This window comes from Sardina pilchardus, chromosome 6, assembly GCF_963854185.1.
Source record: "Sardina pilchardus chromosome 6, fSarPil1.1, whole genome shotgun sequence".
In the NCBI taxonomy this organism is placed as follows: domain Eukaryota; kingdom Metazoa; phylum Chordata; class Actinopteri; order Clupeiformes; family Clupeidae; genus Sardina; species Sardina pilchardus.
Genome location: NC_084999.1, coordinates 16,724,557 through 16,749,822, shown reverse-complemented (window position 1 = coordinate 16,749,822; position 25,266 = coordinate 16,724,557). Strand labels below are relative to the sequence as shown.

Genomic DNA, 25,266 nt, shown 5'->3' with positions numbered 1-25,266 from the left:
TGGCATGTATGGTCACCCACTGGGCAACCTATCTATTGTTTGTGACGCTCATTTGCGTACCCTAGCAATAACAAAATTAGATTGTGATTACAAAGAAAGCAAACGAAATCTATAAAATCATATAAAATCTCCAAATCATCAAGGTAGCTTCATAGTTTTCAACAATGGTGCAGCTGCTGGCTAGTCAACTTTGCCCATTTATCTCGCTCAAATTAATGTAGGCTTAGCCTGGCATAGCCATACGTAAGCTTCCGCTCAATTTTCATTTCCCTTCACCGTTACAGAAGGGGGGGAAACATGCAATGATATGTAGTTTGAGAATCAGAGTATTCAGTTAGCCTACATTAGTAATATTTTCCCTTGACAATTAAAATCTGAGATTTAGAAGCATGAAGTTCTATGCACAGACTTTATCAAATGGACAGCTCCTTTGACCCTTTCAGCCACCGTAGGTTACGCCCACTGAATTTAATAAGACTTTAGCAGGGAAACTAGGAAGTCTGCTTCTGCTTCTGCTTCTGCGGAACTTTTGCATCATGACAGACATTTGTCTGATAATCACGTTTGCATTTTGTTTCTTTAACGCGTGTTTAACGGGTTTTCAAATACAGGCATATTCATCGTCTAAACTACTGAGACTTTCCCATAATCTAGACGAGGAAAGGCGCGATTTGGCACCCGTAATTCAAACTACGCTATATCAAAGAAAACATAATGACTTGACAGGGTTTGAACCGGGAGACAACGCAGCTCCATTTCAGATTAAGACACTGGATGGGGAATTCACGTATCCCATGCAACAGAAATCGTCCGTGGTTATCCACGCCTTCACTAACAAGTCGGCTTTCTTGGAGTGCTTGTGGTCCTCAAACGCCTCACTGACCGACTTGGTCGAGTACCTGCCAGAAACCACTCATGCAGTGTTCTTATCTCTGGATGACTCTGCTGCTGAAGACGCGCTTTGGATGAGGGAACAGGTCTATCACATTGCCTCGGCCTCTCACAGGTAGGTTATAGGCCAGTGTTGAACGCGTCTCAAGCATCAAACTGACAATTACGCACGTTGCCACTGATGAAAGTGTGAAGATGATGACTAACCATGTTCTTACTGAACGCAGTCGATGTAATTATCCCAATAGGTTAGTCCTCAATGCATATTTACGTTTCAGAATTAACTGTTTTTTATATATACAAACTCTCACAGGGGGAAAGATGTCCTCTCCAGATTACATTTTTCACCTGTCCCTGTTTTTGCGTTGGGTAACTGGATCCCGAAGGTCCTGTATTCCTGGGGTTGCAACGGACACAACTGTGGCTTGGCTCAAGCTGTGTTCACTTCCACAGGTTTGTTGTGTTTAGAAGCTTGTATGTGTGAGGCTCAATCACTTTTGGAGCAAAGCAACAGGGAAGGTTTTCATGTTTTCCTACAATGGAGTAAAAACACTAACCAAAGCATGTACCGGTATTCTCCCATGTTGGTTAACTTTGACTCATGCAAAGCATCTTTGTCTTCCACACAGAATGGGATATACCAGTGATCACCAAGCGACTGAACGCCAGGTATGATTGGTTGAACGGCCACTGGGACCAGAAACCATACCGACTGAAGGATGGAGGTGATGGTTGTTCACCCGCTTCCTCAGTTGCAGGTGCCGTTGCATGGGTTACTGACAGCGGTTGTTCGTTTTTCACCAAGGTATGTCTGTCTCACTCCCTAGTCAGTAACAATGAATGCTAGTAGCCTACACTGCAAATGTACTGCTCTCTCGCATAGCCTAATGCATTATTTTATGTTCAAAGCCAGTTCACACAGTGATGCCAAGAGGGAGTATACTGCCAAATGAAGTGTTTTTATCCTGCCCCAGGTGAAGAATATGGCAGCCTCTAAAGCTGTGGGAGTGGTGGTACACACTTCAGCGGGGCAGCCAATCAAAGACATGAACTGTGTCGGAGAGGAATGCAACACAGCACTAGGAATACCTGCTGCCATGGTGCACTTGGAGATATCTGTTGACAACATCCTTCGGTATTTTGTCCGTATTCTGAATTTGTTCAGTGCACTGACACAAAGCTTGGAGAAGTAGTGGAACTCGACAGCTTGTTGCTACAGTGCCACCCTATCTTTCTGTGGTTAACTTTGCTCACACTTCATGTTTTCAGTTCCTGATGTTTGTTCCCTGTGTGTTGTGTCTAGAGCTGGAAAAGAAGTAAATGTGTCCTTCCAAACCACTCCCTCTCCCAACTTCTTCTTTGGAATCGACCAGCAGGGGGTGCTGTGTGAGACAGGCTGGTTCCTCTACCCCACTTTCAGATTCCTCAGCTGGCAGGCCCAGTGGTGAGAGAACTTATCGATCAATTTTCTTTTTGCTCACAACATGCAGCATGTCGGTGCCATCTGAAACAACCATAACTGCAGTCCACTCATATGTGTTGCCTTGAGTCAAGTATTATTGCATACAGACTCTCAGAAGTATAGAAGTCCTGTAGAGTCCGCTGTCCTGGTCTGTGGTAATGACGACACACACACACACACACACACACACACACACACACACACACACACATAGACAGACAGACAGACAGACATACACACAAACACACACACACACACAACATAGTAACTTTAGCAAGAAAGAGTGTTAATTTACTTTAGGCCACTTTCATTATAGTCTATAACTGTAGAGCACTATTACTGGACACAGAAACATTCAGATGTGTGGGCCCTGTAGGTTTGAATACCAGGATGGCTTGAGGGAACACCTAGAGAGGCCAGCTACAGTCGTGCCTGTGTTTGACCGTGTCCAGATGCAGGGGGAACACGGGGCTCAGGCCACGGTGGACCTCCCCACAGGTCTGTTTCTGCACACGCCTGCGTTGTCCGGCCTTTTGGACGGCACGAGTTTGCTTTTTTCCCCCAAAGTCCCATAATGGGCTCGTTTCAACACGCGTTTTGTGTTTGTGTCTTTGGCAGGTGGGCTGGACTACAGCGTGCTGGAACTGGACGCCTCCCTGTCCTGTCCCGGCCGAAGGGATGAAACATGTGCTCACTGGGACCACACCGTGCAGCTGTTTGTGTGCTGTGACCACTTCAGCCCGGTCTGCAACATGGAGCTGGGCCGCTGGATCACGGCATTCCGCAGGTTATACACGCTTGTAGTGCTTCTCTGCTTTTTTTTGACTCACGAGTCACGACTATTTTATTTTTGATGGTTCCATTAAGTTTGTCCCATTTTTTTACCCAACTCAATCAAAATCTTTTTGTGTACATTTAGAATGAATTCTTTTGTACTTTTATACTATTATATGCTAAGCACCACCACCATAACCATAACCATAACTATTATAAATAACATTTAGCATTTGTTTTTTTTCTTGTATATGTCTATTGCCTCTTATATCCTTTTATATGTATCAGTCTAGTCATTTTGACTGTACATCATTTTAGTAGAACCCCTGTTATTTAAAAAAAAAAAAAAAAAGTGCATTATAAATAAGCTTGATTTGACTTGACTGACCTGTTCATATTCAACAGAGGAATTGGTCGTTGGATTACTGATGTGTCTCCGCTCATGCCCTTGTTGAATAATGAGAGATGCACTCTCACCATGAAGACTGTGCCCTGGGCCATGCCCTGGGTCGTGACCCTCAACCTGCGCTTCAGTCACAACAATCAGACAGGTCAGAGGCTCACCGGTGTTAACATGATTAAAATGTATCTATGCGAAACAACATGTAAAATAACGATTTTATTTTGCAAAACACACAAGCATACAGCCCTGTAACCTCCCTCAAATGCAGATTGTTTTGAGGCCATTGGAATCACAATATAAGCACGGTAAACAGAATAAGTAAACAAATAGCTTGTGTAAAATGTATTTTTTAAAGAAGTAGGTTGAGAGATGCACTCTACTCAGGCATCACAACTCCATATGCTTATGCTTTTCTCCTGTATGGACTGTTTTTTTTTTGTTTGTTTGTTTTTGTGTTCTTTGTTTTGTCCCTGACAGTGGCTCATGTTCCCTTGGTGATGCTTTTGGTAAAAAGGCCAAAGGGCTTAGAGAGAGGAAGGGGACAGAGAGAGAGGAGAGAGAGAGAGAAGAGAGGGAGAGAAAGAGAAGCGAGGTTGGGAGAGAGAGTACCAGGAACTCCACAGGTGTCTTGCTAACAGTGGAGTGAAATGGCGAGAAATTAGTCTCTGGAGGGCCATCTGGACCTGTTCATCCCTTTACCCCTTCCCCCCTTCCCCTTCAAAATATCAGCCTAGTCAAAAGATGTTTTGGACACATACTTCCGTTAATGTGTTATTTTTTATTTCACTGTGGTTGCTGATGAACATGTACCAGATCTTTTTAAAAAAAAAAATTCTCTCCCTTTGTGCTGCAGCTTTAAGGCGGGGATTCTAATAATGTCAACCATTTTGTTCTCGCTATTTCAGTCAAAGAGACAGGCAATGGTGAAAGGCTTCAGCCATTCAAATTGACATCATTGTTTGATGGAGGCACATTTGACAAGGGCTACAATAAGAGATTCCAGCCACTGAAGTTTACCATTCCAGCCTCAACCAAGAAGGTAATCATCCGATGATTTGTATTTGTGTACAGATAAAATAGCACAGATAGGCCAGGTAAATGTGCCCTTTAGGAATCATTATGCAGTATATTGCTATAATGTTTGATGTAATAGTATGCATTAATTAACTAATTAAAATGTGATGTCAAATGGGTGTCACCAAAGATCCTTCGCTTTAACCCTCTCTGGTGTCACCTTGACTATTGAAGCCATTTTGTTTGTGTGACAGGTTGAGCTGTATGCCGTCATCACTGGCCATGGGAGCGATGAGTACGGCTGTGGGGAGTTCTGTGTAACCTCGCACCATTTCCTGGTCAATGGCATCTACAACAACACCCGCATTTTCGACTCAGCAGGTAAAGGAAAAAAAAAAAAAGAAAGAAATGCTGTGTGCCTGTAATAGAAATGACAGAATTTTGAGTGCAGAATTCTAAGAATGATTTCAACACTGGACGGTGGGGTAATTGTTAAAACATAATACCTACAGTATTTGTAAGTACTAACAGTATGTACTGATTTCATGGCTTACTACTCTAAAGATGCTCTAGTGAAAATCATCAGGTCAGACCTTTAGCCAAGCTTAAAAAAAAAAGGAAAAAAAAATGGTACAGCTGCTTCTTACTTTGGTTGAATTCACTCTCAGGTGCTGTGAAGAAATAGTCTGACTCCCCGACACACACTGTAGACAAGTTGATTCAGAGATCCCAGAACAGTTTTCTAAGAAATGGAACCCGTGAAATGTATGAAACCCGAATACACGTAGCCCTCTAGTAATAAACAGCAACACATGTGTTAAAGCTTTTCTGCCAAGTGTTAAATCATGAGCTAAGAAGTGTTCCGTTTCTGCAGTTTGTATGGAATTAAAATGATATTTGTGACATGCATTATTTTTACTCTGATGCCCTGTGCAGGAAGTGCCCTTGGTTGCGCCCTCCGCGTGGCAGAGGGGGCTGTGCCCAACGAGCATGGCACCTGGCTCTACGGACGGGGGGGCTGGTGCGACGGACTGCAGGTCAACCCATGGAGGGTCGACCTCTCTAATCAGGTAACAATCGTTGAGAGTGTTATCGGTTCTTAATATAACATTTTGGGTTTAAATTGTGGGCAAAGTCTTAAGTCTCAATACATTAAGCAAAATGTGTCCCAAGAGGTTCTAGGTAGGTTCTAGGCAGAGTTGTTGCATGATGCAAAGCTTATTGCTTTTCTAAAACTGTTACTACTTCTATTTGGCAAGATTTCATGAAATAAAGACAGCCAAAAGAAATGCAACAATTTGTTCATAAATAACCATTCTTCTGACAAAAATATATTTCATGTAGCGGAATGGTTGCTAGGCAATGCAGAGACACAGCAACTCTAGCTTATAATTTCATGGTAGCCAGTTTGGCTTGCCAGGCTAATTTCATGGTGCAGTAATATAGAAAGTAAATGGTTGCAGAGTGTTACAATGGCCTTGAATGCATTGTAATCAAGGACTTTTTCAGTCTTAAGCAGTTTTAGAAAGCTTATTTAATAATGAGGTAAAACACATGTTTGCTAATTAAATACCATGAGCAAGATCCTAAGCACAAACATTGGTGGACCACATCAATGCTCCCACGCAACATACACTATTTAGTTCATGCCTGAGACACTATGCTCACTGAGAGACTTTGCCCTTTACTCGTCATTTAAATTAGGGCCTTTTAGCTTTGACTATTTACTATTTAGCTTCTACTGTCAAATAATTATGTTTCAACTCTTACACAAAAAACATCAATATCACTCAAACATCAAAATCAATCAAAAATATCAATACTCTTTGAGATGTTCTTTCTATTTCAGCACAAGAGATTGATTCATTTTGATACTTTAAAGTTTTTAGGAAGTTATTCATAGTTTCAAGAATTATGTCAGGCTTAAGTCCCACTGAAGAGCCAGGGCACCATAGTCACCGTTCTTCCTGAAGGACTTCGATGAAGGGTCTTGAGGGACATGCATGACGTATTTTAAATGAGTGGATCCTTGAGTTGATCCTTGGACGTAACGCAGCTGGTCACGGCAATGGGCTCAGTTTGGCTCAGTTCTTCTCAATTCAGTTATTTAGATACAATACATTATAATGTTATCCATGCTGATTGTTGCATAGATAGTGATTTAGACCTTAGTCATCTAAACAAATGGAGTCTTCTCTGACTGGGCTTTCGCACTGTTACAGCTCGACTGGAGTGGAACCAATAGCATCCACTACTTCGGTTTATATGAAGGAATGGACCCCAATCCGTCCAGCGACCCTGGCTACATTGTTATGGTTTCATACCTTGTGTTCTACAAGTGATTCATTGTCTGTTGTCTGTTTGTTTGTTTGTTTGATAGATCATTTAAAAGGTTTGTGTGTCAGTTACTAAACCACTGTGATTAAAATCTCTATTTTTCTTCAACTGTTTCGGCTATCTTTTTTTCATCTTAAAGCACACTCGTATATCCTTCTTTGCACATGGAAAAGGTTGCATTAGTGTAGAAAGTTGTATAAGAAAAGTGAAATTGCCTGATGTGCCCATAAACAAAGGCAAATATTTTCTGTGATACCTCTAATCAAGCCAAGAAATGGCAAAAGGAGCTCCTGAATTGAGGAGTTTGTTGTCAAACTTTAGTGGCTAATTCCCTCATTTTCGCAAGAGCCAAAAGTGTGCTTGCCATGACCCTGATCAAGTGATAAAAAGGAGAAGGATATTTTTTGAGATTCTTAGTGGCTTCTTGGGCATAAGTAGGCCTATCTCATTACTTCCAGTGGGTTGTTTGGCCTGTAGATGGTAATGTTTGAGCCAAGTGGCAGCAGACATTAATTTGAGATCCTTGTGATCCTTCAGATATAATCTTCTATCTTCTGTAAGTGGCTTATTCTTTGTGAAAAGCTTTCAGAGGATGATGTGTGATGGCTTGCCTATACGGTGGTCTAAGATTTTGTATTGTTGACCTCTGCCATGAATACATGTCACGGTTTAAGCACAAACTCACATAGACACTAAGCATTGGGAATGTATTGCACATATCCATATGGTTTCATAGAATGCCAATTGATACTTCAATAATAATAATAATAATAATAATAATAATAATAAAACCGGAAAAAATCACAGTTAGAAAAATGTTTTTTTTTTATTCAACACTTATTTCATGTTGCACATTTTTAAAACATCCTCATAATTAGATAAAGCTGTTAAACTAAAATACAGTACATTCAAAATATGTTTCATGTCCATGTTAATAGTTTAGCACTGTGATACAGTACTGAATATGTAATTCTGTAACCACACAGTATGTTGTAGGCTAACATTGTTGCTGCAAGCAGGTGAGAACCTACAGTATTTTGTAATATGTTCGCCTTCGGGCATCTCTACTCTGGTCCTACCCTGGCTTGTTGAAGAGCTCCTGTAAGTACTGTATGCACGTTTTAACGTACAGTATGTAGAAACCAGTTTGCTTCAAGCAGATGAACAGGTTGAAGTTTGCCTAAGACCTGACCTGAGCAGTATCTTAAGGCTGCACATTCTCCACAGTGTGTAATGGGAGCATTTTGTTGTCTATGACAAAATAAATACAGATTGCATAAGCAATGCTACATGAATAAGAGCTTTATTGCCAAGTAGTCGGGGCCCATTCACTGGATATATAAAAGGCTATGGAATACAATTTCTTCTATTTAGTGTGAGATAGCTTACAATGGTTTTATGATAAAGTGTAGCACCATGTCCTACTATGGATATGGAGAAATAATGTGACTTATTACCATATAACATGACTACAGTATGTTACCATAATAGAATGATCAGTGTCAATATTTTGAGGTTGTGCTGAGTACTTAAAGCAGGTTGGATACATGCAACCAAGTCTCATGACATACAGTACATACTTTCCAATACATGTTTTTCTGAGGCTAATTTAATAGCTTCTGATTATTGCATTTCAGTGTCTCATGTGACAGACGATTAAACCCCCACACAGGCCTTCTTACAACTCTTCTCAGATTCAAACTGGTTCCTATTGCCTCCACATCCTCCGTACCAAAACCGGGCACACGCATTGGCATTGCGGTCATAGTACCACTTGACCACGTAGTCCCGGCACGGACCTGGTTCTAGCGTATCTTTGCATTTTTCATCTGGAAAAGAAGCAAGAGTCAAAGTCACTTGCCTGCTTGATTGAAGTCTGGTGAAAAAACATTATGTTAAATTAAAAATGTAATTCCGGTTGAAAGATACTGTAGTTGGTTACCTCTCTATCTTTATTGACAGATAACTTTGGAATAGAAAATCATAGTTCACAAACATACTGTATTTGTGGAAGGAAAATGATGGCCCACCTAGTGTAAAGTTGCTGGGTGATGTGACAGAAGATTCTAGGCTTGGTACAGGAGGAGGCTCCGGCTGGGTTGGAGTCCTGTGTTCAGGCCCAGTGGGGTGCCAGCGCGGCTCCTCAGGGGGTGCATATGGGAAGGGAGGAACTCCGCCATTGTACCACCAGGACTTGCCACTGTCCACTCTGCTGGTAGAGTCTATGCTGGCTCTTGCTGGGTCTCCATAACCCCCAGGAGCTCCTGGCTGAATTTCAGATCGACACAGTATCAGTAGTTTGTTAAGTCTCGCAGCAGATAACTCCTGCCGTGTGCAGTTCAGACCCAAATAAGTTCATCTGTTATTTATCCCAGAGATGTGACATTGATATACAGTATGAGGATATATTAGGATTTTATTTATTAGGGTATTTAGTGATTTGCGAGTTTGTGTACAGTAAGCTATGGTGCGTTCTAATAGAATCTCTCTTGGTTCCTTTAAAGATTCTTCTTGTAATGCCTCATTGACTGCTGGAGATGGAGGTATTGCTCAGGTCCAGAGCCAGTGATGACTCAGACCAATGCGTCTATTGAGGATTAGACTGATTAGACTGGACTCCAAGTCTGCGCTCAGATCAGTGGCGTACTTCCACACACGCTTGCCCTTAAGCAGCCAAACAGACGAACTCGGTTCACGTTACCCCTGTGTGCGTCCTCCGGTAGTCTCCGGTGAACGTGGGCGTGTCCGTCCTCTCGGGCAGCTCCCGTGCCTCCGCTCGCTCCCGCTCCTGCTCCCGCGTCTCTGCCCACGAGGTGTGGGTGCCAGGTGGGAGGTGGGAGCTGGGGAACCGGCTGAACAGGGATCCGTCATTAGTCTCGCAGATGTGCTTGAGCAGCTGGCGCTCCAGGGCTGCGATGAGTCACACACACATACACACACACACACACACACACACACACACACACAAAGAACAACATAGTGAAGAACTGGAAGTTCCCTCTTGTAAACACCACAATATGTCCCAACAACATTCTTCTATGCTGGAGCTGATGCAAAACCTTCCACCACAATGAAATCGGAACACCGAATCTTCCCCAAGACACTAGCACACAATAACATCCCACTTGTACAGTACACTCTATGAAATAGGGTGTGTAGCTCTTATTGCATATCAAATAAACACTGTCAACATAATAAACAAATAAAAAACAGTGCATTAGTTAAAAATAATCAGTTTGCCAAAGTACTACCTTCTTTCAAATAAGAGATATCAGGTGTGACATTTTGACATACAGTAGAACATTTTTGAGTGTGTCCAAATGCATACCCGGTAGTGTGGCAAAGTCACTGATCATATGGACGTGCTCATCGTCTGGGTCAGAGGCCATGGTGTTGAGCTCCTGCTTGAAGTCACTAAAGAACGGGTCACTCTGGTTGACCACCCCGATGACAAACATCTCGATGTTGGACAGGTGCGCCTCGTGGACGGCGTCCTCCAGCTTCACCTGGTCGCGGGTGTCCGTCTGCCCGTCGGTGATCACCACGGCCATCTTGCGCACGCCCGGCCGGGCCGCCCGGAACTGCTCGTTGGCCTGGCGCAGGGCGCTGCCCGTGTAGGTGCCCTCGCCCAGGTAGACCATGCGGCGCACGGCCGACTTGACGTCGTCGCGCGGCGCCACCTGCGCCAGGTTGACCACCACCACGTTGATGTGGCTGTACAGCACCACGCCCACGCGCGTCACCTCCGCGCTCACCGACACCTTGTCGATCAGGCCGTTCACAAAGTCCTTGACCATGTCGAAGTTCTCGGGGCCCACGCTCTCCGAGCTGTCGATCACAAAGACCAGCTCCAGCGGGTTCACTCTGCAGCGCACCCCACAGCCTGGGAAAGGTCAAGAGGTCACAGATGAAGAAAGAGCTCCCGTAAAAAATGGAACATTGAAATGAATAACAGTTCCGAATATTTTTGGAGGTTATTTAGAGCTGTGGTCATGCAGGATTGTGTGTGTGTGTGTGTGTGTGTGTGTGTGTGTGTGTGTGTGTGTGTGTGTGTGTGATGGTGTTGGTGGTGGTGGTTATGCCTCTAATCAGACAGGACAGTAGAGGGAGTGACAGGAAGCGAGTAGGAGGAGAGAGAGAGAGATGGGGAGTGACCGGGAAATGAACCGAGCCATTCTCGAGCCTGGTGGGTCCCTGTGGGCACCTGGACCTGAACATAGTATGGGCGCTATAACCAGCTGCGCCACACCAGCAATACCCCCCCCCCCCTTTACTAAATCACTCATATACTTTTACCAAAAGCCTCCAGTCTTGATAATGGTCCAATTGCAATACACCTCACAACTTTTAAGAACATAAAAAAGGAACATCTAGCATTGAAGTTGGACAATTATTCTTTCAAATGGATTGAGCTTAGTTATCACATACCACATATCGACCGGACAATTTCAATGACCTCTTCTCTCTATTGGATATAAAATAAAAACAAATACTAACAGTGGTCAACAAGTATTAACATAATGACATGATCATAGAGTATATTAGTAGCATTAAGAGTACATGTATATGAATGTTTTAAAGTCACTCACTGACAGACCAGCCTCGCCTTTTTCTCCAACTCTACCCTATAATAGAAGAGACATTCCTTGGCTTCAGAGACAGACAGAGCTTCACATTGAAGTCAACAGATCAACACTAACCCCATCCCACTTTTTTATATGGGCAAGTCGATATGAACATTATGGTCATTATGAAGACAGGTCAGTGATCAGGAGAGTAGTGCAGCGTACCACAGGCCCAGATGACCCCGGCTCTCCATGGCCTCCTCTGTCACCCTTCTTGCCATTCTCCCCTTGGAAGCCTCTGTCCCCCTACAAACTCACAACAAATAACACATTATTGACATATTTATTTGCTTATTTGTTCGTTTGGCTGACGGATTTATCCAAAGCGACTTTCACACGTCAATCATTATAAGGGTCAGTCGCCCCAGAGTAACTCTATCAGCAATTCAACTCACAACTTTCCTGGTTACTGTATGCTAGCCCAGCACCTTAGCTGCTATGTTCCCAAAACATTTACAGTAACCAGACCTAACAAATGCTGGTGAGGTGTGTGCATGGCAGGATAGCCAACCTGGGCTTTGTCTGACATGTCCTACCTTAGCACCTGATAGGCCCTCTCCTGGAGGACCTCTTGGTCCCGGGACTCCCTGGTAGCCACTGTCACCCTGGAGTGAAGAGGAAAACACACAAGGTTAACAACTGCTAGTGCTTAGTAAGCAAAATGGTCACAAGGCACCCGACTTTAAGTATCACCTAAGAACAGTTTTACAGTATTTTATTAGCAGGCAACTTCAAACATTGAGAGTGAACTCAAGACCATAATATTAACAAATAGGAAGTTGACCTTTGGTCCTTGGATGCCTTCCCCAGGAGGGCCCTGTGGACCTGGCGGGCCTAGCGGACCCATGGAACCCTATAACACACGGATCAGAACCCTTCACTTCAATTCATTTTACAGGAAAGTCTTTAGCAGACTGTTTTATCCACAGTGACACAAACAATAGCCAATCCATTTTACACCATATTACACAATACACTCTAATACACTTCACATACCTAACTTGTTACTTTCTCTTTTCTGGCCTAAAGAAAATAATGTGTTAGGAGCAAAACAATTGACCTTTCGCCAGGAGGGGGGAAACCGAATCAGCTGAGACAGTAAATGAAAGGTTAACAACTGTGTTGTTGCTGTGATGTCGGACAGAACGGCGGACATCCATGAGCTCCGTATTAGAAGCGTTCTGATTGGTCAGATTGTCTGTCAATCAAACGCTGGCGAAAGGTCAATTAAGGGCCTAACTATCAGGAGGAGGAAACACTGCGTAATACAGAATCTAAGTCGATTGTACAAGACTTTGCATAACATTTCTATCAAATGACTACACATAACTGCCAAGGTTTTTAAACTATGCGAGAGCTGTCAGTGATATGCATATGATATGCTAATTGAGTATCCACTCACCTTGGGTCCAATCTGCCCTATGCCTGTTGCCCCGGGAAACCCAGGGAGTCCTGTGGCGCCACGGTCTCCCTGAGGGATAAAAAAAAACGTTTCCAAAAGAATTTTGATGCAAAACTTTGACCCCAAGACTGAATACTTCTTTCCATGCTACAGCATGTACAGTATGTGATTAAAATACATTTAGATTTTTTCTAGCAGCTAAAAACATCTATTCTGATTAAAATAAAGACCATCGAAGAGAAAACTTGAGTGTGCTGGACGGTGGACTTGCCTTTGGTCCTGGTAGACCTCTTCCCTCTGGACCAGGTTCTCCTAGAGATCCCTTTGCTCCTGGGACTCCCTAATAACACACAAATGGGATTTACCTCCAGTAGTTGATTTAATAATACATATGCATATTAAATTTAAAATACATTTCAAAAACAGCATATTTCAATAAATGTCATCAATAAGGGTATTATTAAAACTAACAGAATTTCAAGTTGTAGTAGTGTTAGAGCTCATTTTCAAAATGGCTGCCATTACCTGTGGGCCAGGATAGCCCTCCCCTTTGGCTCCAGCTAGCCCAGGTGCTCCCATTAATCCTCTGTCACCCTTCAACAGGAAGAACACATTCATCTAACCTGACCACAGGGGAACACTCAGTTGCCTCATTAGATAGATGGATGGAGGGATGAGAGCAATGGATGAACAAATGGATGGATGGATGGATGAAGAGGTGGATGGATGGATAGATGGATGAACAGGTGGATATGTATGTATGGATAAACAGGTGGATGTACAGTATGTATGGATAAACAGGTAGATATGTATGGATGAACAGGTGAATGTATGGATGGATGGATGTGTTCTGTTGTTTACCCTCCGGCCTGCAATACCAACGCCAGGTTCCCCCACAGGGCCTGCAGGACCGACTGGACCCGAGTCTCCCTGGAGTTGTAAAGTTGTAAATTAAAAAATGGAATATGCTGAGCGTTGGATGACCCGATATTGGCAACTTTCATATTTTGCCATAAATGCTGCGTCAAACAAAAATATAATGCTGCCTATCAAGTTATTCTATCCTTCCTAAATCAGCCAGACCATGAATTAATCAAACCTTGAACAACTGATCAATACAAACCAACCAGGCACTAATAAAGCACCACTGTGTACCTTTTCTCCTTGTATACCCCTCCCTGGAGATCCCACGCTTCCTGGTGGACCAGCAGAGCCAGGGCTTCCCTAGTCAGATATCAATGAACATTATTAGTAATTCAAACAAGTAATCAGATACAAACAGACATCATTAGCCATTTAAACAATAAATTAAATATCAGCAAACAGCATTAGTCGTACAAACAAATAATCAAATATAAACAAACATCTTTAGAATTGTGCCTCATTATCAGTACTGTAGTTTAAGTCACTTTTAAATACTGTACTGTAGAGTGACTGGCTTTTAAATTGACTGTTGCTAATGCATGAGGACACAGGAGATTATATTCTCCTTCTATATGAGTAGAAATGACAGTAACATCTTTCCATTCCCTGTTGACACCACACCATATGGAGACACAACGCCTGAGAGGACCAGGCCAGTCGCGGCCCGGTCAAAAGTACCTTCCCCAAAAAAGTCCCAGCACCAGGGTAGTGGAAACACGCCTATAGTGGTGGGCGTGGTGCTCACCTTTGGTCCTGCAGGCCCAGGAGCCCCCGGCCCCCCCGGCTGGCCTCGTCCACCTCTGTCCCCTCTGTCGCCCTGCAGGGTCAGCTACGGTTAGAAAGCTAGCAGGATATCTCATTGCCTACAGTATGTGTCATAACATTTCTATGTCGATGCTTGAAAATGCTTTCTATGTCGATGCTTTTTTTTTTACCAACAAATGTTGTTGGTGCTTTTTTTAAATGACTATTCTTATTTTCTATGGTAAATAGGAAATTCCCTACCCATAGCACTAGTAATTTAACACATCTCCTGTTTGTATCTGAAATGTATATCCACATCATATATTTTGAAAAAGGATTAAATTGATGACTGTAAATACAACACACAGCCAGTGTACCTTTACTCCAGGTGAGCCTCTTCCGGGTGGACCATCCTGCCCTCTAGGCCCAGGTAAGCCTGGATCACCCTGACATTGACGCAAAAGACATGAGAAATCCTCATCTATTAAAACACCCACGTTATTCATAGTTCAGCAAGGAAAAATACCAGTAGTAAACGTTCAGTTAATAACACTCTAACTTTAACTCTAAATAACATGCCCCTTTGACTCTCTGTAGGTGATGAGAGTGAACAGATGATTCCAGCCTTCCCAATACTTCACACATACAATACAACAATACATCACACAATACAATCAACACATACAATTCACACAATACATCACTCTCACATTATTCCCAGAATTCCCACCTTTGGCCCTGAGGCCCCATCATCTCCAGGGATGCCAGAGGCTCCAGCCAATCCTGGTAGACCAGCCTCCCCCTGGACAAGAGACATTAAAGACTTAGACCTGTGCAGATCCAGATTTACAGATCGGCAAACCAGATGATTAGTTTATGCATCACATGAGAACAGAATGGTGCTGTATATCATGTGGACTGCAGCTCTGCCAACAAACTCAGATATACGAAAACCATGTTTCCCACACATTAATGTGTATGGAAAATAACACATGACATTTTGCTGTCATATTATTGTATTGTATGTGAACAAATAAAATTGTACTTTTGGTCCGGGATTCCCAGTGGACCGCTCTCCAGGGAGTCCACGTTCACCGGTTAAACCTTGGTTTCCCTGACAACACATGTCAAAACAATTAAGGACATCACATCCCGACCAGACATAAAACTCTAACTGGCTGTACGGATAAATCAATTTCTAGTGTGTGTTTACAATAAACACACTCACACACTACACTACACACTGCACAGCTGAGTACATACAGTATGTTAGAGAGCATTAAAGCAACACTAAAGAGTTTTTCGTACCTTAAAATAATGTTTTCAAAAATCATTTCAGCAGTTCATCAACTCATAAGAGGGTGAATGGCACTTCTGCTGTCACTTCGCGGCCCTCTATCGTCTATAACCGCACTATGTAACTTTACGAGGTGGGGTAGTGTATCTGTAGTTCGATGAAATGAGGCATCAGAAACTACAAATTTGAGTTGCTTCGATGTCGCAATACATCGTACTTTCATAAAATCATGCAACATATTCTACCTGGTCTGTTATTTGCTGGATAAACAAATAGCATGTGTGCGACAGAGGAAAAGTGCTCTAGTGTTGCTTTAAAATGCAAAGTCACAGAAAAAAAGGCCCCTAATTAATCCCACAAAACTACATGATAATTGACAGAGAAGTCTTACCTTTGGTCCCACAATCCCCAGGCCTGGAGGCCCTCTCGGACCAGGTGGACCTAAAGGCCCTTGGTTTCCCTGATTGGGAAAGGATGATACAATTATCATTTACCAAAAGATACAGATACAAAAGGAAGATACAGTTATCATTTACCGATTATTACATATTAATGAAGATACAAAATATCTTTGCTGAAATGTGTCAACCACTCTTGTTGAGTTTATGCAGTCAAACCTCCTCTCCTTGGATTCCAACTCCAGAAGCTCCCACTGGCCCTTGAATACCAGGGGGTCCTGCATCTCCCTACAGGGAACAAAATCCATTACCTTCACAACAAGCTGGAAATACTAACTGACCGCTGTGTACAACACCGACTAGTGATTTTAATAGTTGACTAGTTGATATAATCCTTAATAAGATTCATATAGGATGACCACCTATAACTCCATGATGTACTCTACCTTATCACCTTTGCTTCCTACTCCTACTGGCCCCCGGCCACCCTTGGGTCCCTCGTAGCCTCTTTCCCCCTGTGACGTTGAGGAATGGCAGATGCGGGTGAGTGAATCAGTTTCGATACAGTACATACTACTATGTATCTAATGCAGCACTTCAATGAATATCATGTCATTGTGATTTCATTCTCTTTCATTATCATCAGACAATATTATTTTACTATTCTTACATTTTTGATATGGCATTTGTGTCATGTGACAGGAAGGAAGTGAGACACTCTCTGGGTCCTTGTGGGCACTTACACTCGAATATGGTATGGGCTCTTTATCCACTTGCTCCACAGTGTGTGTGTGTGTGTGTGTGTGTGTGTGTGTGTGTGTGTGCGCGTGTGTGTGTGTGTATGTGTATCCCACATGTCATTGTGATTTTAGAGGTCTGTTTACTACTCACCTTGGGTCCAGGTAGACCCTCACCTGGGACGCCTTGAATCCCCTGTGGCCCTGGTGCTCCCGGGGGACCCTTTAAACAGATACAACATCACACATTCATAAACTAGGCTTCCACTACGTTTTAGTTGTAATTCTAGTTTCTATGCAAGAACAAGCTGCTGACAAAAGGACTACAGAAATACTACACGAGAGGAAGACATCACATCGTGAATTAAGAATACAAGTAAAATCAATACTGCTTTTTGAAAGAATGTACAGTTTAACTTAAAATGTTGAATATTTTTCTACACAGAGCATTGGTTTATATGTGGCCTTATTTTAAGTTGAGAACATCTGGCAAGTCAGAAAGTTAAAAAGGTGTCCAGATGTTGGCTAATCCTCCACATTGCAACTCAAATCTTGATGTGGTACTGTTGCGTAATTCTTGCAAAATATCTTTGTGGTTCATGAGAGAAATTATCTACCATTACATCTGTAACCCTTGTGTAAATAATCAATTCACACCCATGCAAGGTTCTTATCCACATAAATAAGAATCTGACAAAGATATGAAAAGGCGAGGTTTAACTTACTGCTTCACCTGGCAGTCCAACCCCTACAAGCCCAGCTGGTCCTGGCCGTCCTTGGTTGCCTTTGTCACCCTGAAATCCACCATGGAATAAAATAAAGTTAAAGTTGACTGGTATTTCACAGACACTTTTATTCAAAGCGACATGGACTCGCAACAGCGAGTTCTCGAATCAAATCCTGGTCGACTGATTGTCAAACCACTGCCTCACTCATCACAATACATTACGTTGCACAGTGTATATCTCCTCTTTGAGCGCATATTTTACATAAGACTGATAGCAAACATTGTGTATGCATTGCGCATGGTACAGTGTTCAACACCAAATGAGTGAATGATAACTACTACAGTATGTATGATGAATGGCAAATAATCATTATAGTGTGTTCTTAATAAAAGATACAGCATATCAGTAACATATGCTACTGTAATAATAAAAAAGAAAAACTATGCCCTGACCTTTTGACCTGGGAATCCTATGCCAATGTCTCCTTGTAGCCCAGCAGCACCAACAGGTCCCCGATCTCCCTGGAATTAGATAATGAGGCCACAAATTGAACAGCAGCATCATCAAGCCCTTATTAATGTGTTGTCCATGAATACATTATTATAAATAATTCATAATGCATAAATAAATGTATTAATAATGCAATAAGAATTTATGTGTTTCACTGTTTCTACTAATAATAGAGTGATCTAAAATGGCATAGAAGGGATCATGGGAAGATGTGGGTGGCTTATGGTGTTCAATGTCACGGATTGTCTAGGCATGATCATTTGTCAAGAGTCATAAAACTGTCTTGAGATCAAAGTGCCCCTTGTTCTGTCATGCAAACTCTCCCACAGAAATATCACATTCAAATTGAGATGGCTCCATTTGGAAAAGGTCAGTTCATAAGTATGCTGGAAGCCCAGACAGTGGGGAAACAGCGATGGCATGGACATGGATATGGGAGCGAGGGAGGGGGGCACTTTGGCCGTCTTTATCTGTCTGTCTGTCTGTGTATGTGTGTGTGTGTGTGTGGGGGGGGGGGGGGGGGTTACTTTGGCAGAGTGTGTCTTCGTGTGCACGTGTGTGTGTGTGTATGTCTGTCTGTGTGTGTGTGTGTGGTGGGGGGGGGGGGGTGGGGGGGTCGAGGTTTGGGCCCTCGCTGGCGTGTGTGTGTGTGTGTGTGTGTGGAGTTCTTACTTTGGGCCCTGGGAGTCCCTCTGGCCCTTGGTCTCCTGGAGGGCCCAAATGACCCTGAAATTTAAAAAAGCAAAAGACATCATCAATTGTCATGAATGGCCAATGGGCAATAAGGTCCAGTACACAATACCTTATATGTAATACATCCTGTAACATCTCGAACAAGTAAAATTGGTGTGAAACACCGATGTAAATGCCTGATTTATGATAGGGCTGTGCTTTCGACATCAAAATATCGATATATCTTGTCAGCACTTGCACAATACATCATATCATCACTGCCGCCAAATACGGATTTATTTTATTAAAACATTAGGTGATATTTTTGTTATTTGTTTGCTGAACTAACAGTATAATGTGATCTACATGTTATACTGCAAAGGTGGTACACAGCAAATTGTGTTTCCAGCTCTATTTTTACATTTTCAGTAAAAAATAAATATTTCACAATATGTATTGTATCACAATATATTGTGATGTATTGCATCGTGACCCATGTATCATGATGCGTATTGTATCAAGTCCTTGCCCATACACAACACAGGCACAGCCCTAGATGAAGGTGCATAAACAAACCATAGTCATAGTACATAACATGGCCGAAATGTAAACAACACAATGTGCCTCTGAATGGACTGCATGCTGTACTGTGATCTGTAGCCAACACACTCTCCTCCAGTATTTGGCTCCTTTGTCTAATACTGGCAGCTCATCAAGGTATTTTCTCTCTCCCTCCAGAGAAGGCAAAGCAATCCTATTGTGGGTCTTTCTATCAACTGAACAGCTTGTATTGTGTTCTTATACCACAAAAGAAGAAAAATACCAGTACATCAATGCAGCTTCCACAGAACACCTATTTGTAGTAGTACAGATTGCACCAGTGGTGGTTAAAGCACAGAAGTAACACCAATGTAAGCAGCAGTAGTAGTAGTAAGGGGAGGGGCCGGGTGCCTCTAAACTCTCAATAGCCAATAGCTAATCACAGCAAAACAGTCACTGTCATCATGCCAATGCTGGAGGGCAAAGTTGAGCTGTGCGACTCTGCGCCTGGGCTAATCCCTCCGCACAAAGTCCACTCCTGAAAAAAAAATAATATCCTGCAAGGCTGGATTCACTGCTTTAGATACACGTTAGCCTCCGGATTAGCTGTAATCCCTAATTCACATTCCATAAGTGCACGGACGGGGAAGAAGACACGGCTCCGTATACGTTGCCCTTTTTGGCGAGGCGCTCCTGTTTTGGTCGCCGCAATCGGGATTAATAAAGATGTTGTAATCAGTTTATTCAGCTCGCAATTTGAATACGTCTATCTTGCTGACAAGATAAAAATTAGCCTTCTGCTTGTGATATAACCAGATGACACTGACAATGAACATAAACATGAACATCAAACTATAGCAAAAGAAATTGCTAATTCAATTTCCCTGAAACATAAACATAATTTGTTCCCTAATCAGTAAAAATACTGACCATGATTTTGTATCATTATTTTGTATTTAATAAAAACAAATAATTGCTTATCCCTCTGTGATTAACCTTCTAAAATGCACAATTCATAACAATATAGACATACTGTACCTGCTCGCCCTTAAATCCCCGTGGCCCAGACAGTCCCATCAGGCCCTGTGAAAACATTGCCATGGTCCAATTAGTCCCTGCACAACTGGTCCCAGGCTACATATGGCCTGTAGAGTTGTGTGTGATGGAAAGGCCTTACCGAGTCTCCCTTCACCCCTGGGGCTCCGCAGTCCCCTCTCTCGCCCTGCAACATAGTTCACATCAAGTCAAGTGATATCATGATCAGCCACACACAGAGTGTGAATGAGTGTGAATGATCGCTACGGGTTATCCCCTACGGAAGTGAGCAGTGGCTGTGGTATGTATGGGATCATAGTTCAGCAACTAGGACTTATTGATGTAAATGGATTTGCTAGTTGTAGCCTACTGAAGACAAAACAAAAATCGTGTGATTGCTAGATTAATGTTTATGACGATGCTTACAGTCATGATTTGCTAGTCTGATGGATACCTGAGGAAAACTACATTGAACAAAGATACATTACCTTGTCACCTTTAAAACCTGATGTCCCCTGTTAATACAGACAAAAAACAATGCATAAATTAAAGACAACATTCGATTATATACGAAGACTAAAATCAATCAGTATGGTTACAGTTTACAGTTTACCTCAGCGCCATCGACGCCAGGCCTGCCATCCACACCTGACTCCCCCTGATAGCATATGACACAGGAGAGGCACAGACAGCAGATGTTGATGAGTCCACATACACAGATACCCACTCAACCGATGAAGCAATACACCAAACTACCCATCCATTTGTAGGTCAACCAACCAACCAATTAGTTAACGAATTAATCAATCAATCAATCAATCAATCAAACAATCGATCAAACAATCAATCAATCAAACAATCAACTAACCAACCAGCCAAATGGTCAATCAATCAATCAATCAATCAATCAATCAATCAATCAATTTAGATATGTACTCATACCATTGAGCCCTTTGGACCTGGAGGCCCATCATATCCTGCGTCTCCCTTTTTGCCCTAAATGTAGAGAGGAATTGGTAACCCATTGACATCCATAAGCACTCATTTCTTTATAATGCTTGACAACATTTATGACAAGTCTTTAGCAAAGGCTTATTGGGAAATGATTATTGAGAAATGCAGAATATACTGTAAGCAAAGTGCTGAATTCAGTTGATGGGATTTGAACTCACTGGGCTTCCTGGCAGGCCTCGGTCTCCCTTGTCACATGCACACACCGGCTGTGGCTGTGCCTTGGGACACTAGCACGTCAAGGAACAACGGAGTTAGTTCACTAAAGTTAGAGCCATAAACCTCCTGAAAGTATTTAAAAAAAAATGTAGATTTGAGATAACATTCTGATGCAATAACGTTGTATAAAGAAATACTTACACCCTCCTTAGCAATGGAACTCTGTGAAAACAAAAATGGACAACATGCTGATGAGTATGCCTGCAAAGTATCTTACAGCAGCCAACAGGCCTACACTATACTTGCCAGAAATCTAGCTAGGACATAGTGAATGATTTCCCCCTTCTTCCCTCTCCCCTACCAAGCAATGGCTCCCAGGAAAGACCCTCTGTTTAGGATGGAAATGAGAAATGTAATGCCATTCAGTTTGTGCTTCAACACAGTCCCCACTATTGTCTGTCTGTAGACAGGGCTTAACCCCCGGGGCGCTGCCAGCCACTTGTGTGTGTATATGTGGAAAATCTTCTGAGGCACACTTTCATTCAGGCATTGACAAGTGACCTTCCTCTGGGGACACCCAGCTGAGATTTACACGAATTGTGTTCCACACAACAGACAGACAATAGCAACTGGGATTTTTTATTTATATCGGTTGCTAATATGAAGTTATTTGCCTTGTGATCGGATTTTCCGGTGTAAATCTCTTACACTTTATGCTGTCTCTAGAGTCACGCAGGCATCCATCTGGAATATTCCAAGACCATAAAACGGGCACCAACACAAATGCCTTTGATAATCATATCTGCCTACATAGTTTTGTTGGCTAAATAGTGAATGTTGTTAGTTGTGAATGTGAACTTGAAAAGTTGAAGTTAGAAGTTTAAGTCAAGAGAAACACTGGTTGCCAAAACATGAGGCCCTCAAAGCCAGGCAACACTACATCTTAGTACAATGGACACTGGTAAAGTCCATCAAAACAGGCACTGTCATCCCCACAAAATGTGAGACTTACTGAATGTAAGCCAAGTGCACAGGCTGCACACAACATACAACACAACCATGGCCCTCATCCTGGTTAAATTTCACTGCTTCCATTCCTTTGAACTTGTAGTGATGCTGTGCTCCCATCACCATATACTGTAGCACCACCCACAGCCAAGATTTCAAAACACAGAGGTCTCAAGGCCAGGAGTCCACTATAACGCCCCACTTTTGATGGTGTGTGTCCTGTAGACTCCTACTTACAATCTCTCTGAGAAGCGTCTCCTCCAGGTTGGCCTCCGTGAGGGAGTGGACGTACATCTTGGCGGGAGAGCTGGCCATGGAGCGCAGCTTGGCGCTGCTCTGGCTCTGCCGCGCCTGGTCCGAGAGGCCGAGGGCGAAGAGCTTGATGCCGCTGCTCTTGGCCTCGGCGGACGCCGCGATCACGTCCGGGTTCCTGGGGTGGTCGGAGCCGTCGGTCATGAGCAGCGCCACGCGCACGCTCTCCGGCGAGGTCTCCTGGGCGAAGAGCTGCGTGGCGTTGGTGATGGCGTAGGTGGTGTACGTGCCCTGGCCGATGTAGGCCATCCGGGCCACCCGCAGCAGGAAGTTCTCCAGGCTCTGCCAGTCGGAGAAGCGCTGGTCCACGAACACGGTGCTGCTGTACTGGATGGCGGCCAGTCGGAAGTCCAGTTCCCAGCCGCCCAACTGCAGCTGTGCGATCCTGCGGCTGAACGTGTCCACGAAGGCCTTCTGCCTCCCGAACAGGAGGTGCTTGGCGCTCTCCGAGCTGTCCAAGATAAACGCCAGCTCCAGGGGACACACTTGACCTGCGAGGAGATTTAACGTGGGAAGACGGCCCCCAGGGGAGGTCGGGAAATTCAAAAACTCCAACTACTGTGTTGTGGCTTAGAAGGAATGAGAGAGACCACACGGTCCACTGTGTTCCAGTATGGTCCAATGGACACATCACGCACACAAATATTTAAGTGCCCTCATGAGATTTTAAATAAATAAGTTCCAACTACTACAAAGACTTTGAAATGTCAGAACAAGGGATGATATATAGGAGTACACAAGTCTGTGCCAGTATAGGATATCCCATTATAGTCCAGTATACACACAGACTTCACTTCAGTGCCCAGTTCCAAAGACTACACAGCATTTCTAATTTTATCTAGAACAACAAAATCATGTAACAGAGTAGGAAACTTCTTAGATTAGCCATTTAGATTGATAAATTCAAAACTCAGTCATTACATCTTGACAAATGTAATAATCTTACCCCTGCTATCGCCTCTTGGTCCCGCAGGTCTCCTCTGGCCCCTAGTCTCAGGTGTAAGGGCCAACAGAACCAGGAAGAGCAGCAGGACTTTACCCATGCTGTCTAATGTCACACGGCCTGGTCTTGGACACACAAATATATACACTGATGGGTTTCCTAACCGCTGACAGACCCAAGAAAGTGAAAACTATTTGAAACTACTTTCAGAATAGTATAAAAACCTCAACAAAATTATCGTTAAGGCTGAAAATAAAACATTAGGCCTACAAGCAGTACAGACAGTGATTTGCTATTAACAATAAATCAGTTTGTGATGACCTGGCACTCATCACATGTGGTTTTATTTTCCAACTGCACGTTCCTAACCCATGGAGACAGCTGTCGTCAAATGCCTCATGTCAATCATTGACTGTTGAAATAGTTGTCTTAGGCTACGTGAATAGTGGACTTATTTGACACAGCATTTAATTGTAACTTGCTGTGTCTTGATGTCGAAATTTAAACATTCATCGCAACATAATGAAGCCAGTTATAGCCGGTTGGCAAAATTGTCGTTTGAAAAGATGAGTCATAACCCTCCCACTCTGTCCGGCGCTTGAAAACTCATCAAATGATTAGTAAAACACTCAGATAGACCGCGACACTTTTTTTGTGAACAGTATAAAGGAGTATCTTAATTATTCGATTTTCAAACAATAAATATCGTGTGAGCATATTCGTCGTCTTTAGACCTCTCCATCATTTTCGAATCCCCAAATCTGCATGCTGAAATAACATTGAACTTATTCTGACTTCTAAAATACATAATATGCATTCACAACCATGCCGTGTAGGTAAAGAATGTGAGGTGTGATAAATATAGGGATGTTAATTGCTTACCTTTACTCTCATTAAAACAAAGTTGTAACTCATGTAGTAGTCTGTGCGTGCAGTTGCTGCTCCATTACAGGTTATAGTGCGCTGATTCTCAACGAAGAGGAATTATCGTCCCAATGGGATGGAGCGCTTTTTTGAGGAGGGTGGGCAAACTCCACGAACTATAATTTGATAAATCTTTATCATTAACAGTCGTGATATTATTCATTATAAGGGTGAAAAAATAAAGGTAGCCTAAATACGGTTTTAGCGTACATTTTTTAAACAAATAAAAACGTTTGCAGGGCAATATAGTCCAGCCTAAATTGGCTACAACACGTTCTTACAGCATATGACTGCTGCAGTGTGAAACCAGATGTAGTTGTTGTGATTGTTCCTGTTGGAGATTATTTGGATGGGGCAGGCAGACTACCCCTCTTTCCATTCCAACCTGAAGGACGCCTACGAATTTGAAAACCAGT

At 42.9% G+C, this 25,266-nt stretch overlaps 2 protein-coding genes across 2 annotated transcripts; one reads left to right on the top strand and one right to left on the bottom strand.

The window, feature by feature from the left end:
- Window positions 1-462: 462 nt before the first annotated feature.
- On the top strand, window positions 463-6,989 carry si:dkey-256h2.1 (uncharacterized protein LOC337520 homolog). Its single transcript, XM_062537718.1, has 12 exons — window positions 463-1,006; window positions 1,205-1,344; window positions 1,521-1,696; window positions 1,866-2,026; window positions 2,195-2,335; window positions 2,730-2,851; window positions 2,972-3,140; window positions 3,533-3,678; window positions 4,436-4,569; window positions 4,799-4,925; window positions 5,481-5,614; window positions 6,767-6,989. Exons 1-12 carry the CDS (start codon window positions 537-539, stop codon window positions 6,884-6,886), a joined length of 2,040 nt encoding a protein of 679 aa, XP_062393702.1. The 5' UTR covers window positions 463-536; the 3' UTR covers window positions 6,887-6,989.
- Window positions 6,990-7,735: 746 nt separating this feature from the next.
- On the bottom strand, window positions 7,736-24,996 carry col28a1b (collagen, type XXVIII, alpha 1b). The gene is made up of 35 exons (XM_062538727.1): window positions 24,809-24,996; window positions 23,930-24,051; window positions 22,909-23,474; window positions 21,865-21,885; window positions 21,666-21,734; window positions 21,436-21,489; window positions 21,107-21,151; window positions 20,982-21,008; window positions 20,636-20,680; window positions 20,497-20,541; window positions 18,919-18,972; window positions 18,189-18,257; window positions 17,734-17,802; window positions 17,163-17,231; window positions 16,718-16,786; window positions 16,491-16,559; window positions 16,265-16,333; window positions 15,622-15,690; window positions 15,307-15,378; window positions 14,954-15,022; window positions 14,578-14,649; window positions 14,064-14,132; window positions 13,770-13,838; window positions 13,434-13,502; window positions 13,180-13,248; window positions 12,909-12,977; window positions 12,291-12,359; window positions 12,043-12,111; window positions 11,672-11,752; window positions 11,471-11,506; window positions 11,310-11,346; window positions 10,210-10,764; window positions 9,583-9,791; window positions 8,912-9,149; window positions 7,736-8,710 (listed from the first exon to the last, which is right to left on the bottom strand). Exons 2-35 carry the CDS (start codon window positions 24,024-24,026, stop codon window positions 8,538-8,540), a joined length of 3,531 nt encoding a protein of 1,176 aa, XP_062394711.1. The 5' UTR covers window positions 24,027-24,051; window positions 24,809-24,996; the 3' UTR covers window positions 7,736-8,537.
- Window positions 24,997-25,266: the final 270 nt, after the last annotated feature.

Bases quoted from the DNA above. Each gene is read 5' to 3' on its own strand.
- si:dkey-256h2.1 (XM_062537718.1), top strand. From the start codon at position 537: ATGACAGACATTTGTCTGATAATCACGTTTGCATTTTGTTTCTTTAAC. The intron at 1,007-1,204 runs GTAGGTTATAGG...AAACTCTCACAG, and splicing joins ATTGCCTCGGCCTCTCACAG to GGGGAAAGATGTCCTCTCCA. The intron at 5,615-6,766 runs GTAACAATCGTT...GCACTGTTACAG, and splicing joins GGGTCGACCTCTCTAATCAG to CTCGACTGGAGTGGAACCAA.
- col28a1b (XM_062538727.1), bottom strand. From the start codon at position 24,026: ATGGGTAAAGTCCTGCTGCTCTTCCTGGTTCTGTTGGCCCTTACACCT. The intron at 15,023-15,306 runs GTGGGAATTCTG...CGTCAATGTCAG, and splicing joins ATGGGGCCTCAGGGCCAAAG to GGTGATCCAGGCTTACCTGG. The intron at 14,650-14,953 runs GTACACTGGCTG...CTGACCCTGCAG, and splicing joins GAGGCTCACCTGGAGTAAAG to GGCGACAGAGGGGACAGAGG.